General features: G+C 45.1%; 1 protein-coding gene across 3 annotated transcripts in view; it reads right to left on the bottom strand.

Annotated features, from left to right (window-relative positions):
* Positions 1-20,245, bottom strand: part of PFKM (phosphofructokinase, muscle) — a 51,973-nt gene that overhangs the window by 24,900 nt on the left and 6,828 nt on the right. For all 3 annotated transcript variants that reach the window (XM_066614518.1, XM_066614519.1, XM_066614517.1), the window contains exons 2-4: positions 15,211-15,309; positions 7,234-7,307; positions 4,892-4,969 (exon numbers count right to left, since the gene is read on the bottom strand). In XM_066614518.1, coding sequence (XP_066470615.1) covers positions 4,892-4,969; positions 7,234-7,307; positions 15,211-15,309 — 251 coding nt within the window. The remainder of the gene's footprint in view (positions 1-4,891; positions 4,970-7,233; positions 7,308-15,210; positions 15,310-20,245) is intronic.

The following is a 20,245-nucleotide window of genomic DNA, read 5'->3' as shown; positions in this document are numbered from 1 at the left end:
ATTAAATAATAAAAACCAAATGGTGTTTCTGGTGCAGATTTGGGGTTTTTTAGTTTGTTTTACAAAAATGAGAAGTGCAGAAACTGATGTTATGTATTTTTTATTTCATTATTATCCTTTTCTTCCACCTCTAATGACAACACTTTGAAATTAGCACCATTGAAAAAACAGACCATGGCCAGGCAGGCAGGTTGTTTTGTGCCTTCTGTCTGGGTCTGGCCAGAACAATAGTCCCAGCCAGCCCGTCCGCTAAAACTGGCAGGCACTAGCCAATTGGGCATCCAAGCTCACATAATCAGGTCAGAGGGCAGGGAGAGATGCCCAGTGGCTTGTAAACTATCCAACTGGATAGACCAATGATATAAGTGAACTTGGGTATCTTAAAGTTAAACACAAGGATCTTGTGTGTGCTCTAGCCTGGCTCCTTCAGAGATCACATCTGTGCTCAGCCATGACCTTGGAGTAACTACAGTTCCCAGGGTGCTAATTCCCCTTAATTACTTCATTCCTTTTCACTGCAAAAGGAGTGAGCTTAAATGACTGACTTCCTCATCACCTTTTTTTTTTCAATTGCAACTAGCTCTATTCATAAGCACGCCCCTACTACAATTCCCCAGGTTCTCTGAGAAAAGAACCTGCAAAACCAGTGAAACTACAACCTTAGTCTATGGCAGGGGTGCCCAAACCCCAGCCCGGGGGCCAATTGTGGCCCTTGGGGACCACCAATCCGGCCTGCAGGAAGCCCCCAGCCTCAATGAGCCTGTGGCCCTCTGAAGACTTGCTGGAGCCCACACTGGCCCAACGTGACTTCTCTCAACACAAGGGCTGACTGACCAATTGCACAAGCTGCAGGCTGAGGGCTCCCTATGCTGCTTGCTGTTTCATGTCTGTGAAGCAGCAGCGGCAGCAAAGGAAAGATCAGATCAGAACAGAAACCTTTATTGCCCTTGCTTTGCGCAAGGTCTTTTATAGGCCCTGGGCTATCATGAGATCTTCATTCATTCATATAAATTCCATCTCTAATATATCCATTTATGTAAATTTATTCAAATTTTAAATGTAAATTGATTCCTTTTATCCATAGCCCCCAACACAGTGTCAGAAGGATGATGTGGCTTTCTTGCCAAAAAGTTTGGACACCCCTGGTCTACGGTATACCTTCTCTCCAAGGAATTGAGTGCTATATAGAAGCTAGTCTGATTTTCTCACTATTCAGGAAAGATAATAAAACGCTATTATTTCTCCTCCCACCACAAACATAGATTCCCTTCACTACAAAACAAGGCATCTTCGTAGTCCTCAAAAGCCATTTGCTACAAACTGAGCATTGAACACGTGACTCCTGATGGAGCTCAATAAATGAACCATAGCCCAGAGACAAGGCACCTACTTTGCACACTCAAAGGTCCCAATACCTTCAAGTGAAGCTAGAAAAGGCTCCTGTCTCAAACCATGGAGTACCGCTAGATCAGTATAAAGACAGTTTCATATATGAAATTTGCCTTTTGGGGATGGGATGATATATTTCGGCTGCATTTGATCTAGTATGTCTATAGCCATAGCCAGGGGGCCTAAACACCTAAGGAAGAAGCTTAGCTAGACCAGAATCTCTGCAATTTTGTTTGTGAAACCTGAACAGTCTCCAGCCAACCCCATCACAAGCATGGCGGCTGGCAACCATCAGCTCTGATTTCAAGTTATTTTGGGTCGCAGACATTCATTGTGACCCCAATGACAGAGGTAGCATTACACTTGACATATGTCCTTGCCAGTGACCCCCAACCTATGAAAAGGTCAAGATGTTACAACAATTTTCTTCTTGACATGAATACCTTTCCCTCAAACAGCCAATGACCTTTCACAAACTACAAGAGGAAGAGTTCTCCCAAGGGGCAAAGAAAAATACAAGGTTTCCTGGCAATTGTGCATGTCACCAGAAGCTTCACAGTTATTTCACCAGGTTAGGATTAAAATCTCACTCAGTAGCCCCTTTTTGTTTTGATTTCTTAATTACAGCATTTGATAAGGAATCTGCTAACTCACATACAAGTAGAGCCTGTTTATCCAAAGATTTTACATCCCGGGATCTAACTCAATGTGGATCCCCTGGACGCAGACTTGGGTCCACCTGAGCCCTCTGAACTAGTCATCAAGTTGTCCACTGTTTTTGGTTAGTTACTGATTTGTTGAGTGACCTGCACTGCTATATATTTCACTAATTAATTTAATTAATTAAGTAATTAAGGGCACAATCCTAACCCACTTTCCAACACCAACATAAGGGCAATGCAGCTCTTATTTAAGGAAACAAACATTGTTACTTTGAGGATGGCTCCATGAGTGCCCCCCCCCAACTGCAGGATGTCACACACATCCCATTGGCGCAGCAATGCCAGTGCTGGAAAATGGGTTATGATTTGGGCCTAAAATAAATGAAGTTAATGGGGGGTTACACTAACCCTAGTAATGCCACTGTATTTAAGCTGTGTATATGATATTGTAAGTTATTCTGTATTGTACGGTACAGGAGGAGGTCCTTCAAGGGGGTGACGCAATTAGCTCTTGCACCAGGTGATAAGAACATAAGAATAGCCCCACTGGATCAGGCCATAGGCCCATCTAGTCCAGCTTCCTGTATCTCACAGTGGCCCACCAAATGTCCCAGGGAGCACACCAGATAACAAGAGACCTGAATCCTGGTGCCATCCCTTGCATCTGGCATTCTGACATAGCCAATTTCTAAAATCAGGAGGTTGCACATATGTATCATGGGTTGTAACCTGTAATGGATTTTTCCTCCAGAAACTTGTCCAATCCCCTTTTAAAGGCGTCCAGGCCAGATGCCATCACCACATCCTGTGGCAAGGAGTTCCACAGACCAACCACATGCTGAGTAAAGAAATATTTTCTTTTGTCTGTTCTAACTCTCCCAACACTCAATTTTAGTGGATGTCCCCTGGTTCTGGTGTTATGTGAGAGTGTAAAGAGCATCTCTCTATCCACTTTATCCTTCCCCTGCATAATTTTGTATGTCTCAATCATGTTCCCCCTGAGGCGTCTCTTTTCTAGGCTGAAGAGGCCCAAACGCCGTAGCCTTTCCTCATAAGGAAGGTGCCCAAGCCCAGTAATCATTTTAGTTGCTCTTTTTTGCACCTTTTCCATTTCCACTGTGTCCTTTTTGAGATGTGGCAACCAGAACTGGACGCAATACTCCAGGTGTGGCCTTACCATCGATTTGTACAACGGCATTATAATATTAGCTGTTTTGTTCTCCATATCTTTTCTAATGATCCCAAGCATAGAATTGGCCTTCTTCACTGCCATTGCACATTGGGTCGACACTTTCATCAACCTGTCCACCACCACCCCGAGATCTCTCTCCTGATCTGTCACAGACAGCTCAGAACCCATTATCCTATACGTGAAGTTTTGATTTTTTGCCCCAATGTGCATGACTTTACACTTACTGACATTGAAACGCATCTGCCATTTTGCTGCCCATTCTGCCGGTTTGGAGAGATCCTTCTGGAGCTCCTCACAATCACTTTTGGTCTTCACCACTTGGAAAAAGGACAGCATTTTTTCCCCTGAACGTTGCCTCTTTGTGCGATAAATTGCCAAAGAGGTTCAGGAATGGTGGCCCCTACCCTGAGCAATATATTGCTGTGTAATGGGAAGGTTTTTGGAGAATGAGTATCCCTTTCTCTTTCCTCTCCTCTGGAAACTTCCCGATATACAGTGTTGGGATTTACACTCTTTGTACTCCCTCATAATACAATATATAACACAGGATTACATTCTATAATCACAGAATATTATAAGCAATTATGATCAAAAACAGAGCAGTTCCCTTCCCCCAACTCTTTCTCCAATTTGGAGAGTGGACACCCTCAACATTCCATGACTCAGTTCAATATTCTGTAAATCCTGGAAGTCAGAACATAGGTCCATTCTGGGTCAGAGTTTTTAAAAGCTATATTTTTCTTTTAATACACTTCTGCATATCGGGAAAGTCCACTGAATATGCAGAAACCGCTACCTTATTTCCGGGCAGCTCCATTCCACTTTTAAACTGAGAGGTCTAGGACCAAAGTTAAGCACTCAAGAGAAGGAAGACACTGAAGATGATGATAAATAGCTTCAGGTTCCCTTGGTGTGGTTAATGAGATCATCACCTGCTCAGTTATGTTGCAAGAACAAGACCACCATCTGGCATTCTTGCCGCACTTATACCCCATAGCCACAAGTAGACTTACAGGGAGTCTGTCATTCCATATACTTGGAGGACTTATGGTACTTCTGTTCCAGTAGCATTTCACAAGGCAGCTGTCAGAACACAAAAGGCAGTGCATTCCCTACGTCACTATGGTGCTCTAGCTCAGGAGTCCGATCCCTGCTTCGTCCCACAAAGAGGAACTATCTTTTCTGCTATGTTCCTCCCAGTCAGAAGAAACATCATCCTCTTCAAACAGCAAGCTGGGGTGTCTAACCATAAATCCATTTATCTGTGAGGATACTCCCCAGGTATAAGGCACATACACTTATTTGCTTAAACAGAAACATTTACCCCTTCGGTTGTGTCGTTTGCTCCTCTGTATTACTTCATGAATGCACAGATGCCTTGTACACAAATTACTTCGTGAGTGTACACAGGCACAAAAAGCAGCACAGGAACAAATGGAGAGCAGTACGGGATTAAAATCTCCCAAGTAAAACAATGAAACGAAATGATGCAGCAAGCAAATATACCCTAATTCTATGGCATCAGGCCCACCTAGCTCCCACAAGCCCATCTGAAAATCTTAGTAGTTGTGAAAACCGGTAAGGGGAGGACACTTCTGTAAGCCTCTCACAGTCTGAAGTGAAGGATGAAACCTGGCGACTGGCTTACCAATTGTAGCATCATGGACACACTTTCCCAGGTTGCTTCCCTAATATTGTCACCACCATCTACAAGGCCTTGGTAACCCTGAAATAAAATATACAAGAGATTATTTAAGAATAAGAGTTCAAGTCTTCTCTGCTCTAGATCTGACTGACATGAGATATACAGCAACTACAGTTGCCGCCATAATTTGCCGTAGTTACGAAGCAACACTCAAAACAAAATGCATTCCAAGTACAGTACAACGGCGGAGCTATTTGCAGCAGCAGGGAGGTCTGCAAAGAGAACTGTGAGCCCCCTGCACCCCGCTGGAGGCCAACATGGCACCCTAAGTAAGTGTAAAAGCCTCAGTTGCTGTGGTGCTGTCAGAGCCCTCATTTCTGCGCTACTCCCCTTAAGGTTTCCCTGGTGGGTTGCGGTCTACCAGTTTGGGAACCACTGTTCTACATGATCACACCTAGCCCTATACACTTTAAGATCCTAAACAAAACAGGAAAAACACATGTTACATTCAAAACCTCAACCTTGATGCATTTGGAGTATCATATGATCTTCCACAGCAAAAGTGTCCTGCCTGTGGAAATCTAGCATGCTAAAGAAAAGTTACTGAGTGAAGCCTTCTTCCATATACTAGCTTTCCACATGCAAAGAATTTTTGACAGGGAAGGGCATTTGAACATGTAACTCTACCATCTGCACTGTGAAGAGGCTTGAAGCCGGAGAGGACTTTTTTCTGAGAGTTGAATCAGCCCCTTTAGGAATTTTTTTGCTTAGCTTGTGGAAATAAAACTTTTTTATTTTATCCCACAGCAGTCTTGGAAGGTTGGGTAGCAGAGATAGCTTTGAACAGGGAAGCATAACCAGCACCTTCCACATGTTCAGCTAATGAGCTTTCCAGCAAGCCACCCTAAGCTCCATATATACCAACCAACAGTTCAAAGACAGGAAATCAGCACTGCCCTAAACTGACAGGCAGGAGGTCTCAGCTTGAATTCTCAGCATTTCCACTTAAAATAATTCTAGTAGTGGGCTGCAAAAGACATCAGCTTGAGATGTTGGAGAGACACTACAAGTCAGATATGAAGGGGCTGGATTAATGCTGCAGTCCTACACTCTTTCCTGGGAGTAAATCCAACAGAACATAATAGAATTTACTTCTGAGTAGACATGCCTAGGATTCCACTACTGATGAACCAATGACTTGACTCAAGAGAATGCAGCTTCACATGGAATTTCATGGATAGACACTGTTGTTTTCAAAAAGCAAGCACTTACTGTTAATTTTAATTTATCTCTCTATTTTATTACCTATCTTTGAAATAAAAAAACAGCTATTTACATGCCTGAGAGCAAGTGTGATGCAGCTGCTAAGAGTGTTGTGCACGAACATGAGAAAGCCAGGTTCAAATTTCACGGCATCTATTAAAATTTGCAGAGAAAAGTTATAAAATTTCCTTTTACATTTCCTTTTACAATGGTCCAGATACCAAAGGAAGTTTTGACAGCTTTCAGATAGTCCTGGCCTGGGGCTTCTGCATAGTTTTCTGTCTTTTTCTGTAACTATTGAACCCATGTACCTGACTAGGATTGTCAGCCTGCAACCTGGAAAGTCACACCATAGCTAGAGGTTGGTGAAAACGGCCTTATTTTTCATGGATTGCAAAGTTAGAAGTGCAGAAAGCAGTGCTATGTGTTTTTATTCCAAGGGTACATCTTTTATAAATTATAATCACTGTAAAAGTGTACTAGTTAGGTTATATAGGTGGTATGGTATAGTGTCAGCAGATGTAGCCACATGCATGTAGAGGTGTTAGAGAAAGGTTCTTTTGCAGATTTTTTTTTTTTTTTACAAAAATGAGAAGTGCAGAAAGTGGTGTTATGCAGTATGTTTTTATTTCATTATTACTGAAAGAATCCACCTCTAACCATAGATTTAAAATCTCCACCCAACCAGGTACCTACTACGGCAGCTTTATTTTCCTCCCCATTCCACTGCCTACTGTGTGATGTTTGGAGTCCTGCTCACAACAGATGTGGGAGAAGGAAGTAAAGGAGGATTAAGGTCAAAAACAGACAGGAGGAGAAGGGAAAGCCTCATTTCCTGATTCATGATGGGGGATTTAAAAGATACAGTGATCAAGGTTGCAGCTTACCCAGACACTCACTCCATGAAAAATATTCAAACACAAAACTGTTACAATACAAATACATGGTGTGTACATAATTTAGGTTTTCCCAATACAAAATGAAAGGGGATATTTTGGGAGGAACTGACTGATGCCAACCTGGATTAACACCTAGAACTGGATGTAATTCCTACATGAGCAAAAATGGCCACTTCTACATACCTCATGAACAAAGTACACTTTGGCTCCGGTGTATATCCCCACTCTGACCACAGCCCGGACAGCAGCATTCATTCCTGTTCAGAGAAAAGTCATTGATGGATTCTGGTTTTGTATAAATAACAATAAAATAACTGAGAGTACCCGAAAGGCATTTCTTTTGAGTGCTCCTTTGCTGTAAACCTTTAGTATGAACTAGATGATCATGTTTAACCAAGGGGGAGGGATGGGGGTGGGAACAAAAGCAAGGGCAGATTAACACAGATCCTCAATCTGCACAGCAATTCTTGCACAGATTGATTAGTATATGATAAATTGATCTTGAGCAATAGATCACCACGGCCACAAGTCACCAGTTCTTATAGCTTAAACACAACACTGCATCCTTACCATCATTTCTGTCATAGTGTTAGTGGGCTGTTCTGAATAGAGATAGAAAAGACTAAAAAGACAATCCTGAACTTCTGAGTCCCAACTGGAACCTGGGAGGAAGAGCACATAGTAGATGAGCACAGATGGAGGAGCACTTTGAATGGCATTGGTTACCCTGTGTACATGATGGCATTCCAGTAACTAGTCCACAGCACTACCACTCTATAGGTGTACGATTCTTAATTTTCCCATCTCTATGTTGCCTTACAGAAGGGGTGGTGGTGGTCCTTCCCCATGTCATCAGGTGTGTTTTGTTTGTTTTCAAGTCTCATAAGATCTGGACTCAGTAATGACTAAACATGTAATGAACGGGGTGAATTATGTGGATAAGAACATAAGAACAGCCCCACTGGATCAGGCCATAGGCCCATCTAGTCCAGCTTCCTGTATCTCACAGCGGCCCACCAAATGCCCCAGGGAGCACACCAGATAACAAGAGACCTCATCCTGGTGCCCTCCCCTACATCTGGCATTCTGACTTAACCCATTCCTAAAATCAGGAGGTTGCGCATACACATCATGGCTTGTACCCCATAATGGATTTTTCCTCCAGAAACTCGTCCAATCCCCTTTTAAAGGCGTCTAGGCTAGACGCCAGCACCACATCCTGTGGCAAGGAGTTCCACAGACTGACCACGCGCTGAGTAAAGAAATATTTTCTTTTGTCTGTCCTAACCCGCCCAACACTCAATTTTAGTGGATGTCCCCTGGTTCTGGTATTATGTGAGAGTGTAAAGAGCATCTCCCTATCCACTCTGTCCATCCCCTGCATAATTTTGTATGTCTCAATCATGTCCCCCCTCAAGCGTCTCTTTTCTAGGCTGAAGAGGCCCAAACGCCGTAGCCTTTCCTCATAAGGAAGGTGCCCCAGCCCCGTAATCATCTTAGTCGCTCTCTTTTGCACCTTTTCCATTTCCACTATGTCTTTTTTGAGATGCGGCGACCAGAACTGGACACAATACTCCAGGTGTGGCCTTACCATCGATTTGTACAACGGCATTATAATACTAACCGTTTTGTTCTCAATACCCTTCCTAATGATCCCAAGCATAGAATTGGCCTTCTTCACTGCCACCGCACATTGGGTCGACACTTTCATCGACCTGTCCACCACCACCCCAAGATATCTCTCCTGATCTGTCACAGACAGCTCAGAACCCATCAGCCTATATCTAAAGTTTTGATTTTTTGCCCCAATGTGCATGACTTTACACTTACTGACATTGAAGCGCATCTGCCATTTTGCTGCCCATTCTGACAGTCTGGAGAGATCCTTCTGGAGCTCCTCACAATCACTTCTGGTCTTTACCACACCAAGTTTGGTGTCGTCTGCAAACTTAGCCACTTCACTGCTCAACCCTGTCTCCAGGTCATTTATGAAGAGGTTGAAAAGCACCGGTCCCAGGACAGATCCTTGGGGCACACCGCTTTTCACCTCTCTCCATTGTGAAAATCGCCCATTGACACCCACTCTCTGCTTCCTGGCCTCCAACCAGTTCTCAATCCACGAGAGGACCTGTCCTCTAATTCCCTGACTGTGGAGTTTTTTCAGTAGCCTTTGGTGAGGGACCGTGTCAAACGCCTTCTGAAAGTCCAGATATATAATGTCCACGGGTTCTCCCGCATCCACATGCCTGTTGACCTTTTCAAAGAATTCTATAAGGTTCGTGAGGCAAGACTTACCCTTACAGAAGCCATGCTGACTCTCCCTCAGCAAGGCCTGTTCGTCTATGTGTTTTGAGATCCTATCTTTGATGAGGCATTCCACCATCTTACCCGGTATAATGTTAGGCTGACCGGCCTATAGTTTCCCGGGTCCCCCCTCTTTCCCTTTTTAAAAATAGGCGTGACATTTGCTATCCTCCAATCTTCTGGCGCTGTGGCCGTTTTGAGGGACAAGTTGCATACCTTAGTCAAGAGATCTGCAACTTCATTCTTCAATTCCTTAATAACCCTTGGGTGTATGCCATCAGGGCCCGGTGACTTATTGATCTTTAATTTATCAATGAGGTCTGAAACATCTTCTCTTTTAACCTCTATCTGACTTAACTCCTCGGTTAGGAGGGGCCGTTCGGGTAGCGGTATCTGCCCGAGGTCTTCTGCCGTGAAGACAGATGCAAAGAACTCATTTAATTTCTCTGCCATCTCTAAGTCTCCTTTTATCTCCCCTTTCCCTCCCTCACCATCCAGAGGGCCAACCGCTTCTCTGGCGGGTTTCCTGCTTCTAACATATTTGAAGAAGCTTTTATTATTCCCCTTAATGTTGCTGGCCATGCGTTCCTCATAGTCTCGCTTGGCCTCCCCTATCACCTTCTTACATTTCTTTTGCCACAGTTTATGTTCCTTTTTATTCTCTTCATTAGGGCAAGACTTCCATTTACGGAAGGAAGCTTCCTTGCCCTTCACAGCCTCTCTAACTTGGCTGGTTAGCCATGCGGGCACTCTCCTGGATTTAGTGGAACCCTTCTTTCTTTGCGGTATACACCTCTGCTGGGCCTCTATTACTGTTGTTTTAAGCAGCCTCCATGCATTCTGGAGAGACTGGACTCTTTTTACCCTCCCTTTCAACCTCCTTCTAACCAGCCTCCTCATTTGAGGGAAGTCCGCCCGTTGGAAGTCAAGGGTTTTTGTTAGAGATTTGCCTGGTATTCTTCCCCCAACGTGCACGTCAAAACGGATCGCAGCATGATCACTGTTCCCCAATGGCTCAGTAACGTTTACATCTCTAACCAGGTCCTGCGTACCGCACAAAATTAAATCCAGAGTCACCTGTCCTCTGGTGGGCTCCGTGACTAGCTGATCTAAGCCACAGTCATTCAGCACGTCAAGAAATCTGGTTTCCTTATCGTGACCAGAACACAAATTGACCCAGTCAATATGAGGATAATTGAAGTCCCCCATGATTACAACCCTGTCCTTCCTTGTCACCTCCCTGATCTGTTTCCTCATTTCAAGGTCCCCATCAGATTTCTGGTCTGGAGGACGATAGCACGCCCCCAGTATTACATCGCTGCACAAGCCTGGTAATTTAACCCACAGAGATTCTACGGTGGAGTCAGACCCACCTTCAATCTCTACTTTGCTGGATTCTATCCCTTCCTTAACATAAAGGGCCACCCCACCTCCAACACGCCCCTGCCTGTCCCTCCTGTAGAGTTTATAGCCCGGGATTGCGGTATCCCACTGATTCTCCGCATTCCACCAGGTTTCCGTTATGCCCACTATGTCAATATTTTCCCTTGTCACCAGACATTCCAGTTCTCCCACCTTTGCTCGTAGACTTCGGGCATTCGCATAAAAGCATTTATACACGGAATGCCCCAGGATGGGCTGCTTATTCGCTCCTTTGTCCCCGCATCCTCTCATTGTGCCAAACCGTCTATCACATCCCATCTCCCTAACTTTCCCAATTTCTTCTCCTACCCTGCCTTTGTCTTGTTGTTCTCTAACCTCCCCATCCTCATCCCATAGGGATAAGGAGTCCCGAACCGGATGCCCCTCGGCTCCTGTCGGCCTTCCCCCAGGGATCAGTTTAAAAGCTGCTCTGCCACCTTTTTAATGTTATGCACCAGCAGTCTGGTTCCATTCTGGTTCAAGTGGAGCCCGTCCCTCTTGTACAGGCCCCGCTTGTCCCAAAACGTTCCCCAGTGTCTAACGAATCTAAACCCCTCCTCCCTACACCACCGTCTCATCCACGCATTGAGACCCCTGATCTCCGCCTGCCTAGCTGGCCCTGCGCGTGGAACAGGTAGCACTTCAGAGAACGCTACCTTTGAGGTCCTGGCTTTCAGCTTCCTGCCTAAAAGCCTAAATTTGGCCTCCAGGACCTCCCAGCTACACTTGCCCACATCGTTGGTGCCGACATGCACCACAGCGTTGGTGCCGACATGCACCACAGGATGCTAGTAATGCACAGGGGCTTCTGACAAACTGACTGAGAATGGATGCCCTCCAGAAATACTATCTAAGGTGGATCACTGGGGTTCACTGATGGGATCATATTTTCAATCAAAGGTGCAAGTTTGCAAAACCAGCAATGAGGCAAAGGGAAACAGTTTGGTCATGCAGTTCAGACTGGGATTCCCTCAGAGCCTGCAATTACCTAGCAGAGAAACGGGTGCAACACTTTCAGGTTCTCCCTGGAGGAGGCGGCCTTGGCAGCTTCATGTCCTCCCCGCACCCCCCCCCCCGTTCCTTCTCCTGTCTGTGGAGGCTCCCCTTTGAAGGAATCAGGGTGGGGGAGAAATGTTTCAACTTGTGTACATCAAAACTTGAGGTCATAAACGTCACAAAACAGAGGGCTTTAAAGAAATAAAGATGAAAAGGGCAATGATGGCAATTTCAGAGGATGGCCTCAGACGTATCTGAAGACTTGCATCTTAAGCTTCATTACCATGTCACCTTTGGAAAATTAGATGTGTGCCAATTTCATATCTGCTGCATTCCTGATATAGTATGTGACTGGACAGCCTGCTAATAGATTGTTCAGAGTAGCTGCTCCAGAGTGCAAGAGACACATAACATCAACTCAGTCTTGTTTAGTTGGGCCCTTAGCAACTATGCTATGCTATTTTATGCAGCAAATCAATATGAAGTGTTTTGAACTCTGAGATACCAGTGCTAACTACTGTTATAGTTCTAAGTTACACCTTTGAGGACTTGTGACATGAATATGCAGTGTGGGGTCTGTATGATGGTTGTATCATCATGTGACTCTCACAACCCTCTGCTTTTTTTTTGGTCCCTGCCCTTCAGAGTGGGTGCGGTTTCTTACGGCTCTAGGTCAGGACTGACCCAGAATCTCCCATGTATCTGATCTCACCCTCAGATGATTTGCACATTTTATTTTTGACATGCTGACATTTAACGTAAGTGCCTCTAGCACTCTCTGCCAGCCCTCCGTACTTGCCGGCTCCAAAATACATCCACATGCAGGAGAGGAGATGTAATCCAATGCCACTGCATACCCAGAGAAACCTCCTTCCTCATGTGACTGCTCCAAGGAGAACTTATGAACATGTGTATAGCTGAGGCTTTGAAAAACTTGTGTCTTTGGAGACTGAAGAGGATGTGAAATTTTCTCAAGTTTCCTGAAAGTGACACATTAGGCAGGGTGGGGGGGGGGGAGGCTGTGCCAGAGGCAGGATCGGGCCCAGAAGGGCAGTGGAGATGGCAGCAGAGTCTGCTGCTGAATCCTAAGCCCTCTTGCTGGCCAGAAAGCCCAATACGGGCCTCCTCAGTTTTGTGCCAGCAAAATTGCTGGTGTAGCTCTGAGGAGAACCGTTAGGGCTACAGCACCTTTACCAGGGGTAAAGGAATAACAGTTCCCCAAGGAGACTCTGGTGCTACCCCAGCCCCTCTGGATGCAGCGGCAGCCATTTCGGCACTGCTATCTTCCTGGGTGCAGGGGCAGCATAGGATTGGGCTGCTCATCACTCAAAACCCTAAAGAAAGTGGGTTTTAGCAGTGCAATTCATTATTTTGAAAAAGATCCAAAAAATCAACCTGGAAAATGAACAGGCCAATTTATGCACGTGGTTGTATGGAATAAGATGACTCCCCAATTGCGTTTTTGTCCAGGCCTTATAAAACTTTATTTGGTACATGTGCAGAAACCCATAGCCCATAGTGGGGCATTTGTCCCAGGTGCCAGCTCCAAACTTGCCCTTTTGCTACCTATCACCTTGTAATATTCTGTTCACTGCTAGAATTAGTCATACCTCTGGGTTAAATTAGCAGTAACTACTCTCTGTCAGTTCGCACTATGCTATCCCTTCATAAACCCATGGCTGAGATTTCTGTTAAAGCACCCAAGGATTGGGCTTCCCTCTCCAGATCTTTAGGCCTGTACACATCATGCATACTTAAGGGTCCTGCAGCAACACGTCTGTGATGTCATATGGACCTTATGGACTCATGTTGCCATGACAGTGTTTCAGGATTAGGAAATACACTTAGGGAGTGCCAATTTCAATATTAGATCAACCATTCTTTCATGATAGAATTCTAACTGGCCAGTTCTTTCTGTTAAGCTAAGAATCTAGTAGGCTGGAATTCAGTAGGATAACAAGATCCAGGCTGTTGTTAAGCTAACAAGCTAGGGACTAGTTAGTGGTCCTTAACTCCTCCCTGACTGGCCTGAATGTGAGCTTCCATTAGGGCTCCCAGGACCTGTGCATCTACCTGAGAGGAAGGGCTAAAATGCAAGTGCCGGGTGATTCATTTCTCCTTGTGTGAGAAAAACAAAGACATGTTTTCTGGAAGAGGACGATGTCAAGACAAAATTTGATCTGAGAGAGCCCAAAATGGAAGCCAAGAGAAAGAGTGCACAGGTAGTGGCTGCGGGCATGCTTAAAAATATATATAACACTGATGTTGCTTAGAGTAGTTGGCAACCTCCAACTACTCGAGTCTACAGAGTCTCGAAAGACTCTGGTATCGGGCTCTGAATGGTGGTTCTGGAACAGCGTCTAGTGTGGCTGAAAAGGCCAATTCGGGAGCGACAATCCCTTCCACACTGGGAGCAAGTGCAGTCTGTCCCTGGTCTGTCTCCCTGGCTATGGGCCTTCCTTCTTTGCCTCTTGGCCTCAGTTGGCCAAGTGTCTCTTCAAACTGGGAAAGGCCATGCTGCACAGCCTGCCTCCAAGCGGGCCGCTCAGAGGCCAGGGTTTCCCACCTGTTGAGGTCCACTCCTAAGGCCTTCAGATCCTTCTTGCAGATGTATCGCAGCTGTGGTCTACCTGTAGGGCGCTTTCCTTGCATGAGTTCTCCATAGAGAAGATCCTTTGGGATCCGGACATCATCCATTCTCACGACATGACAGAGCCAACATCTAAATCAGGAGTGGCCAACATTTCAACCTTAGGGCTCCTGGACCTTTAACAATTGCGTAGAATTTCCGCAGATGCAGCTTGTGGTCTCACAGACGACAAGCTGCGCCTTCTGAAATTCCCTCCTCTGCGCAATTGTTAAAGGTCCAAGAGCCCTGAAGTTGAAAGATTACCCCCCTCCCCCATCTAAATGATCCAGCCTGTATATTTGTAAATAAAGCAGTTACGCAGGTCAACATACATTTCGCTGTCTTAAAAGTTATACCTACTCCTGAGTATTCTGGGGGTGCCGATTCCAAAAAATGGCATCTTTTTTGCCCTATCACATCTAGTTTTGGAGATAAAGCATATCCTCAGTTGGTTCAAACAGCTTCCTCATGAGGAAGCCTACACCATGGCTTCATATAAAACCAAATTCATACAAGACCACAATAAATTTTGAAAATAAACATTTTCTGACCCTCAATTTTGCAGGCTTGCGTTATTACAAAGACACAATTTGCTTCCAGTGCTCTTTCCTCCAAAGGAAGCCCAGACCCAGGAAACTGCCTCTGGAACTTCTCACCACTCAGGGAAGTGCAGCAGAAGCTGTTTTAGCAAAGAGCCTAAAACTCTTTGCTAAAAGAGCTGTAATGGTTGGCACATCAGATACATACCAATTACTTTAATGTAAAAGTCCCCCCCAAAGCCTTGAAAATTTCTAGAACAATCTGCTTACCCTGGGCATCTCCTCCAGAGGTCAACACGGCAATGGCCTTGCCAATTCCCATAGTGTCAGCATGCTCATGTTTTACCGGTGTTTGCGCCATTCTCCGAGCTGGAAAGTTAACCGAAACAGATGTTTTTAAAGAGGATGAAGAAAATGTCCCTTTCCCTCCAAAGCCTCCTCTCCCCTCCGCAAGGTTCACGCTGCCTGTGAGATCCAAGAGATCTTTGCAGCCCTCTGCTGTTGCTTTTCAAAGTTCACACTCCGCCCGCCCACCCACCCCAATAAATGACAAGTAAAAATGTCACACTGTAAATGATCTGCAAAGCACTGTCAGCCACATCTGATCCTAGAGGCATGTGGCCAGCCATCATGAGCACTGGTCAAGGCCTTCAGGTCAATTGTTGTGGAGTCATCCCTTCAATGACATTATTAAATGTGTTTTGTCTAGAAAAGACAAACTGGACATATGCAGAGTAGCGAGAGTCTGCTTAAGGAACACCAAGATCATTTGCTCCTCAGAAGCGCTCTTCATCTCCTTGCATCCTACCAGCATTGTAAGCTTGCTTTCCCAAGTTATCTAATGTTTCTAATGCTATCTGGCCAGGTGGCTCAATGTGTGCATTACCCTGGCCTATGAGGCCTTATCCCTCCGAGTCCACAAGGGAATCACAGCACACTCTGTGCACAGTAGAGTCACCTGAACTGCTCCTGGCAAATGCCACACCTCACCCCACCAGAGATGTGCAGGGCAGCCAAATGACCTTCCATCACTACTTATCCACCACTACAAGCTGCATGCTCATGCTTTGGCAGGTAGATTGTGCAATAGGTGATGCACAACTAGACTGGAGAAGGGCCAATTCCCTCTTAGACCAGGCAAACAGCTATTAGGAGATCCCATCCCAGGATGCCCTCCTCCACTGAGAAAAAACTTGGCCTTACCGCAAATGCTTTCTTCACAGTGAATGATAGCATCCTACCCACTCTCAGGAAGGTTTGTTCTTTCATTAGAGTAGTTCTACACTCAACATTCAAAAGTCACATGGGGGCAACTGTTAGTTCATCATATTTTCGAGGAGAAAACAAGGAAATAGATGCTCCTCAGTCATCAGGGCTGAGCTAGAATGAATAGTTCCTCCCATGGCTCTAAAAAATTGCTAATTTGCATAGCCCTGTATCATATCACAAACTTTTTTCCTGCTTTGGACCCTTCTAACCCTCCTGACAGAGGCTTCTGCCTCACAGTGCAATCCTATATTTATCCTCTGCCAGCACAGTGACTGCTGTTCCAGCCTAGAGGGTTGCAAACGTGACTTAAAGCACATTTGTGACTAGCGCAGGCAGTGCCAGTGGAAAGGCCTGTGCCAGCCTGCAGGTGCTCCATCCAAAGGAGTGGCTGCCAGAGGTCAGAAAAGTGTTGAGTGGTGCGGGGGACTTCGGGACAGCAGAACAGTGGTAGGGAGGGGCACTTCTGGGCAGAGGAAGGTGGAACTGTAATGAGACAGGCCTGGGAGGGGAATTGGTGGAGCAAGCCTTGCCATATCCTAACCCCCTACCTGGACCTGCCAGCCTTACACAGGGCTTCCTAGTTTTGCACTAGTGATTTAGCTAGCTCAGATCCAAGAAGCCCCATTGGGCAGGCTGCAGCTTTACCTGGCATAAGGGGAAAAATATTCCTTAACCCCACCTTATCTGCACTGGATACAGCATAGACCATGTGGTCCCGCTGTGCCAGCACAGGTTAGGATTGGGCTGCCCATATCCAAAAAAGGCTACCTAGTAATCCCAAGGTAGTAGCCATTATCCTGGGATGCTGTTCTTTGTTTGAGCGTCTTCATTGTCCCCTTAGCCAGTAAACAATGGAATTTGAATCTGAATCAGTTCACTGGAGTGAAACGCCCAGCTGATGTCCAATAGTGGGAGATTCAGTTCCCACTTCCCACTGATTTGCGATTGCAGATGCACTTATTCACAGGGAGCACAATTGCCACCTACCTCTACGTATTTGCAGGGTGTTCTCAGGCATCCATGGCATTGTGAAGGTCTCCGCTGCAGTCAAAATGCCAGCAGAGTCAAAGACCCTCAGAACACAGCGGCCTTCAAAACGGAGCCAGTGAATAGCAGGAGTAGCTTTAAAATACCAATGGGAAACTTCTGACGGTCTCTGCTGGCATTTTGAAACTATCCACAGCATTTTTGAAGCTTCCCATGGTCATTTTAGATCTATTTGTGCTATTCACATTTTGAAGGTCTCCGCTGCATCCTGAGGGTCTCCTATTGGCAGGTTAGTTAGCAGCAGGTCTCCTGCTGGCACCTCTCCCTAACCCCACTGATCCCATTTGGGGACAGGGAGCCATTACTTATTTGATTTCCTGTGTAAACCACTTTGTGAACTCTTTGTCGAAAAGTGATATAGAAATAAATAATAAGCTCAATGCCTCCCTCTCCATAGATTCAGTATGCACAGGAGTTTCCAGGAGCCTAACCCCCACAGATACCGACTATACACAGTTAGCCAGGTGAGGGATCTGTTTTGTTTTCAACTTGCCTTTTAATCTCTGGGTTGCCATACGCTAAATAAATAAATCAATCTTTGGGAAAAACTTTGCTGCCTGCCACCCTTCTCATTTTTTGATCAGCATCTTGCTTTGACCCCATGCTATTCCTTCCCCCCACACTTTTCTCCACTTACCAATTGCATACAGTGCCTCACTTTCACCCCTTCTTTCTCCATTCATTGGTTTGACTACTCAATCTTTTAATGATTAGTTTCTTGTATTTTTATTATTTTACTTTCCTGGTCTGTATTCACTCAAAGGGAGCAGGTTGCCACATCTCTCAGACCATCATGTTCCACTACTGCTGGTTTTAAGAGTCCCCTGGATTTGAGGGCTCTCTGCTAATCTGCGGGAGAAGCTCCCTCAAGGCAGCCTCTTTCTGCCTAGGCTTCCTAGCTTTGGAAAGTGGCACTGGAGATCTACCCCTTTTCCCAGTAAGAGTGCAGCAGAAGAGAGAAGGGTGCCATTGCTTACAAATGCTAGCCACTGCACCTGTTTACCTTCCAGCTTCCCTTATACCCTGGTCAATCTGCCACAAGGAGGAACCTGTTCGGGAATGCCATCTATCCATTGTGAAAACAAGTCTAATATTCCTTTCAACATTTAGTCACTTTTGATTTTCTTTCAAAAGATCTGAAATCTTTTGGTAGGGATTTTCTTGTCTGCCACCCCCACCAACCACCATTACCAAAAAATTTGCTCTCAGGCATAAAGCTGCATGTAGCCAACAGGAGGTAAATCATCTTCAGGGTAGCAGTTTAAGGGAAAAGAAAAACATTGGCAGAGAACAGCATTGGCTACATAGATGGAGTCAGCAGGTTTTCCTTTACCTAATACTGCCAAACTGCTTTCCCATATCTCTGGCTTTACTTCATGCAAAAAAAGGAAGTCTGTTTTAGGGAAGGGCTCCATGACTGTAGTTGTTGCCTCTACCTCTAGTCTACTTTGGAGGGTATCTGTCATGTATCATGTGATGTGAAATTGCTAGGAAACCAAGATATCTCATTGCTAGTTCCCAGGTCACAGTCACCAAACTGATGACATATCATCATTGACCAGACCTTTAAGTTCCAGCATGCTCATTTAGCCTGGGCACAGTATAAAGACACATCTTAAAATAGATGAAAGCATCTCTATCAGGAAAAAAAAATCCATCTGCCAGGAAAGTAGTATCCTGAGGAACAGTGGGCTTACTCTTCCATTTTATTACAAAAGATAACTAGTTTAGCATATAGCAAATTTCAAGAGGCCATGATGGGAGTTGCTATCTCTCATGCTTCAAACGTCAGATAAAATAAGTTTCTAACTCTCACTGGTGGGGTGTAAAATGGTAAAGATAGCCCAGGACACAATATCTAAAGTTAGCCAAGAACTGAGATTGAATCCCAAGTTGCTACAATGACAGACTGTTCCACCTTGCAGAATTGTCTGTCCATACTCCTAATTATGGATCTAAGAACACAGTCCAGAGTGATAGATGGGCCAGTGCAAGCCCCTGAACCAGTCCAGGAGCGTCACAAAAATGCTGTAAAGCAAATTCATGCCTCCTTGTGAGCAGGATCCAGACCAGGAAGAGGTGAGTTTGCGCCAGCTGAGGGAGGATGGTACGCGGGTTGGAGAGGGTGGTGGGAGGGCATTATGGGGATGGAACACTTTTGGGTGGGAGACTGAGAGGAGGATCAGAACCAGGAGGTGGTTGATCCCACCCACAGCAGGCTCCATCCTAACCCCCATTCCTGGCCCAAATTCACTGGTGCAAATCTAAGTAGCCTCATAGGGGTGGCTAGCATGCGACATGGGATAAGCTAAAAAAATCCCCTTACCCCAAGTTACCCTCCAGCCAGCACCTACCATGCGCTAGAAACAGTGCAGGCCACTTGGCCTGCATATTCCAGAGCAAGTTAGGATTGGGCTGTAAATTACAACTTTCCTGGCTTTAGCTATCATTAATCAAAGCTAAACACTGCATTCTGTTCCTCCTTGCTGCTGTGACTTTTACAGGACATACCTAACCTACTATATATGGAAGATGCTTTATTTCTCCTTCTTCCCTGTTTACAACAAATCCCAACATAAATAACATTTGCACAACTTGTGTCATTTTCAGAATTTATTGTGAACTGGCCAACTTTGGCTCCAGCCTTATAGAATTCCGAAGGTCAGAGGTTTTGATACTTAGAAGATGCTTCTCATTTTCCAGTTGAAATTTAATCTCAGTTATGTGGTTTAATCAGTAGAGGGTTGAATGTGATGGCCTCTGTATCTCTTCCACTGCACTGTGGTCTCAAATGTTTACAATCTGGGCATACGTTTAGAGAATCATATTATGAACATAAGGGTCAAACTACAAGATATGAAGAATTAGTTTGGACCTTTTTTTGTTTTTAAAAAATTAGCACAGGCAATGCCTTATGAAACATCATGTGGCAGGGTACAGTACTTAATGTAAATAGCACATGGGGGTATATGACCATGACAGAAATATG

This window comes from Tiliqua scincoides, chromosome 2, assembly GCF_035046505.1.
Source record: "Tiliqua scincoides isolate rTilSci1 chromosome 2, rTilSci1.hap2, whole genome shotgun sequence".
Classification (NCBI taxonomy): domain Eukaryota; kingdom Metazoa; phylum Chordata; class Lepidosauria; order Squamata; family Scincidae; genus Tiliqua; species Tiliqua scincoides.
This window is presented reverse-complemented; position numbering and strand designations above follow the sequence as displayed.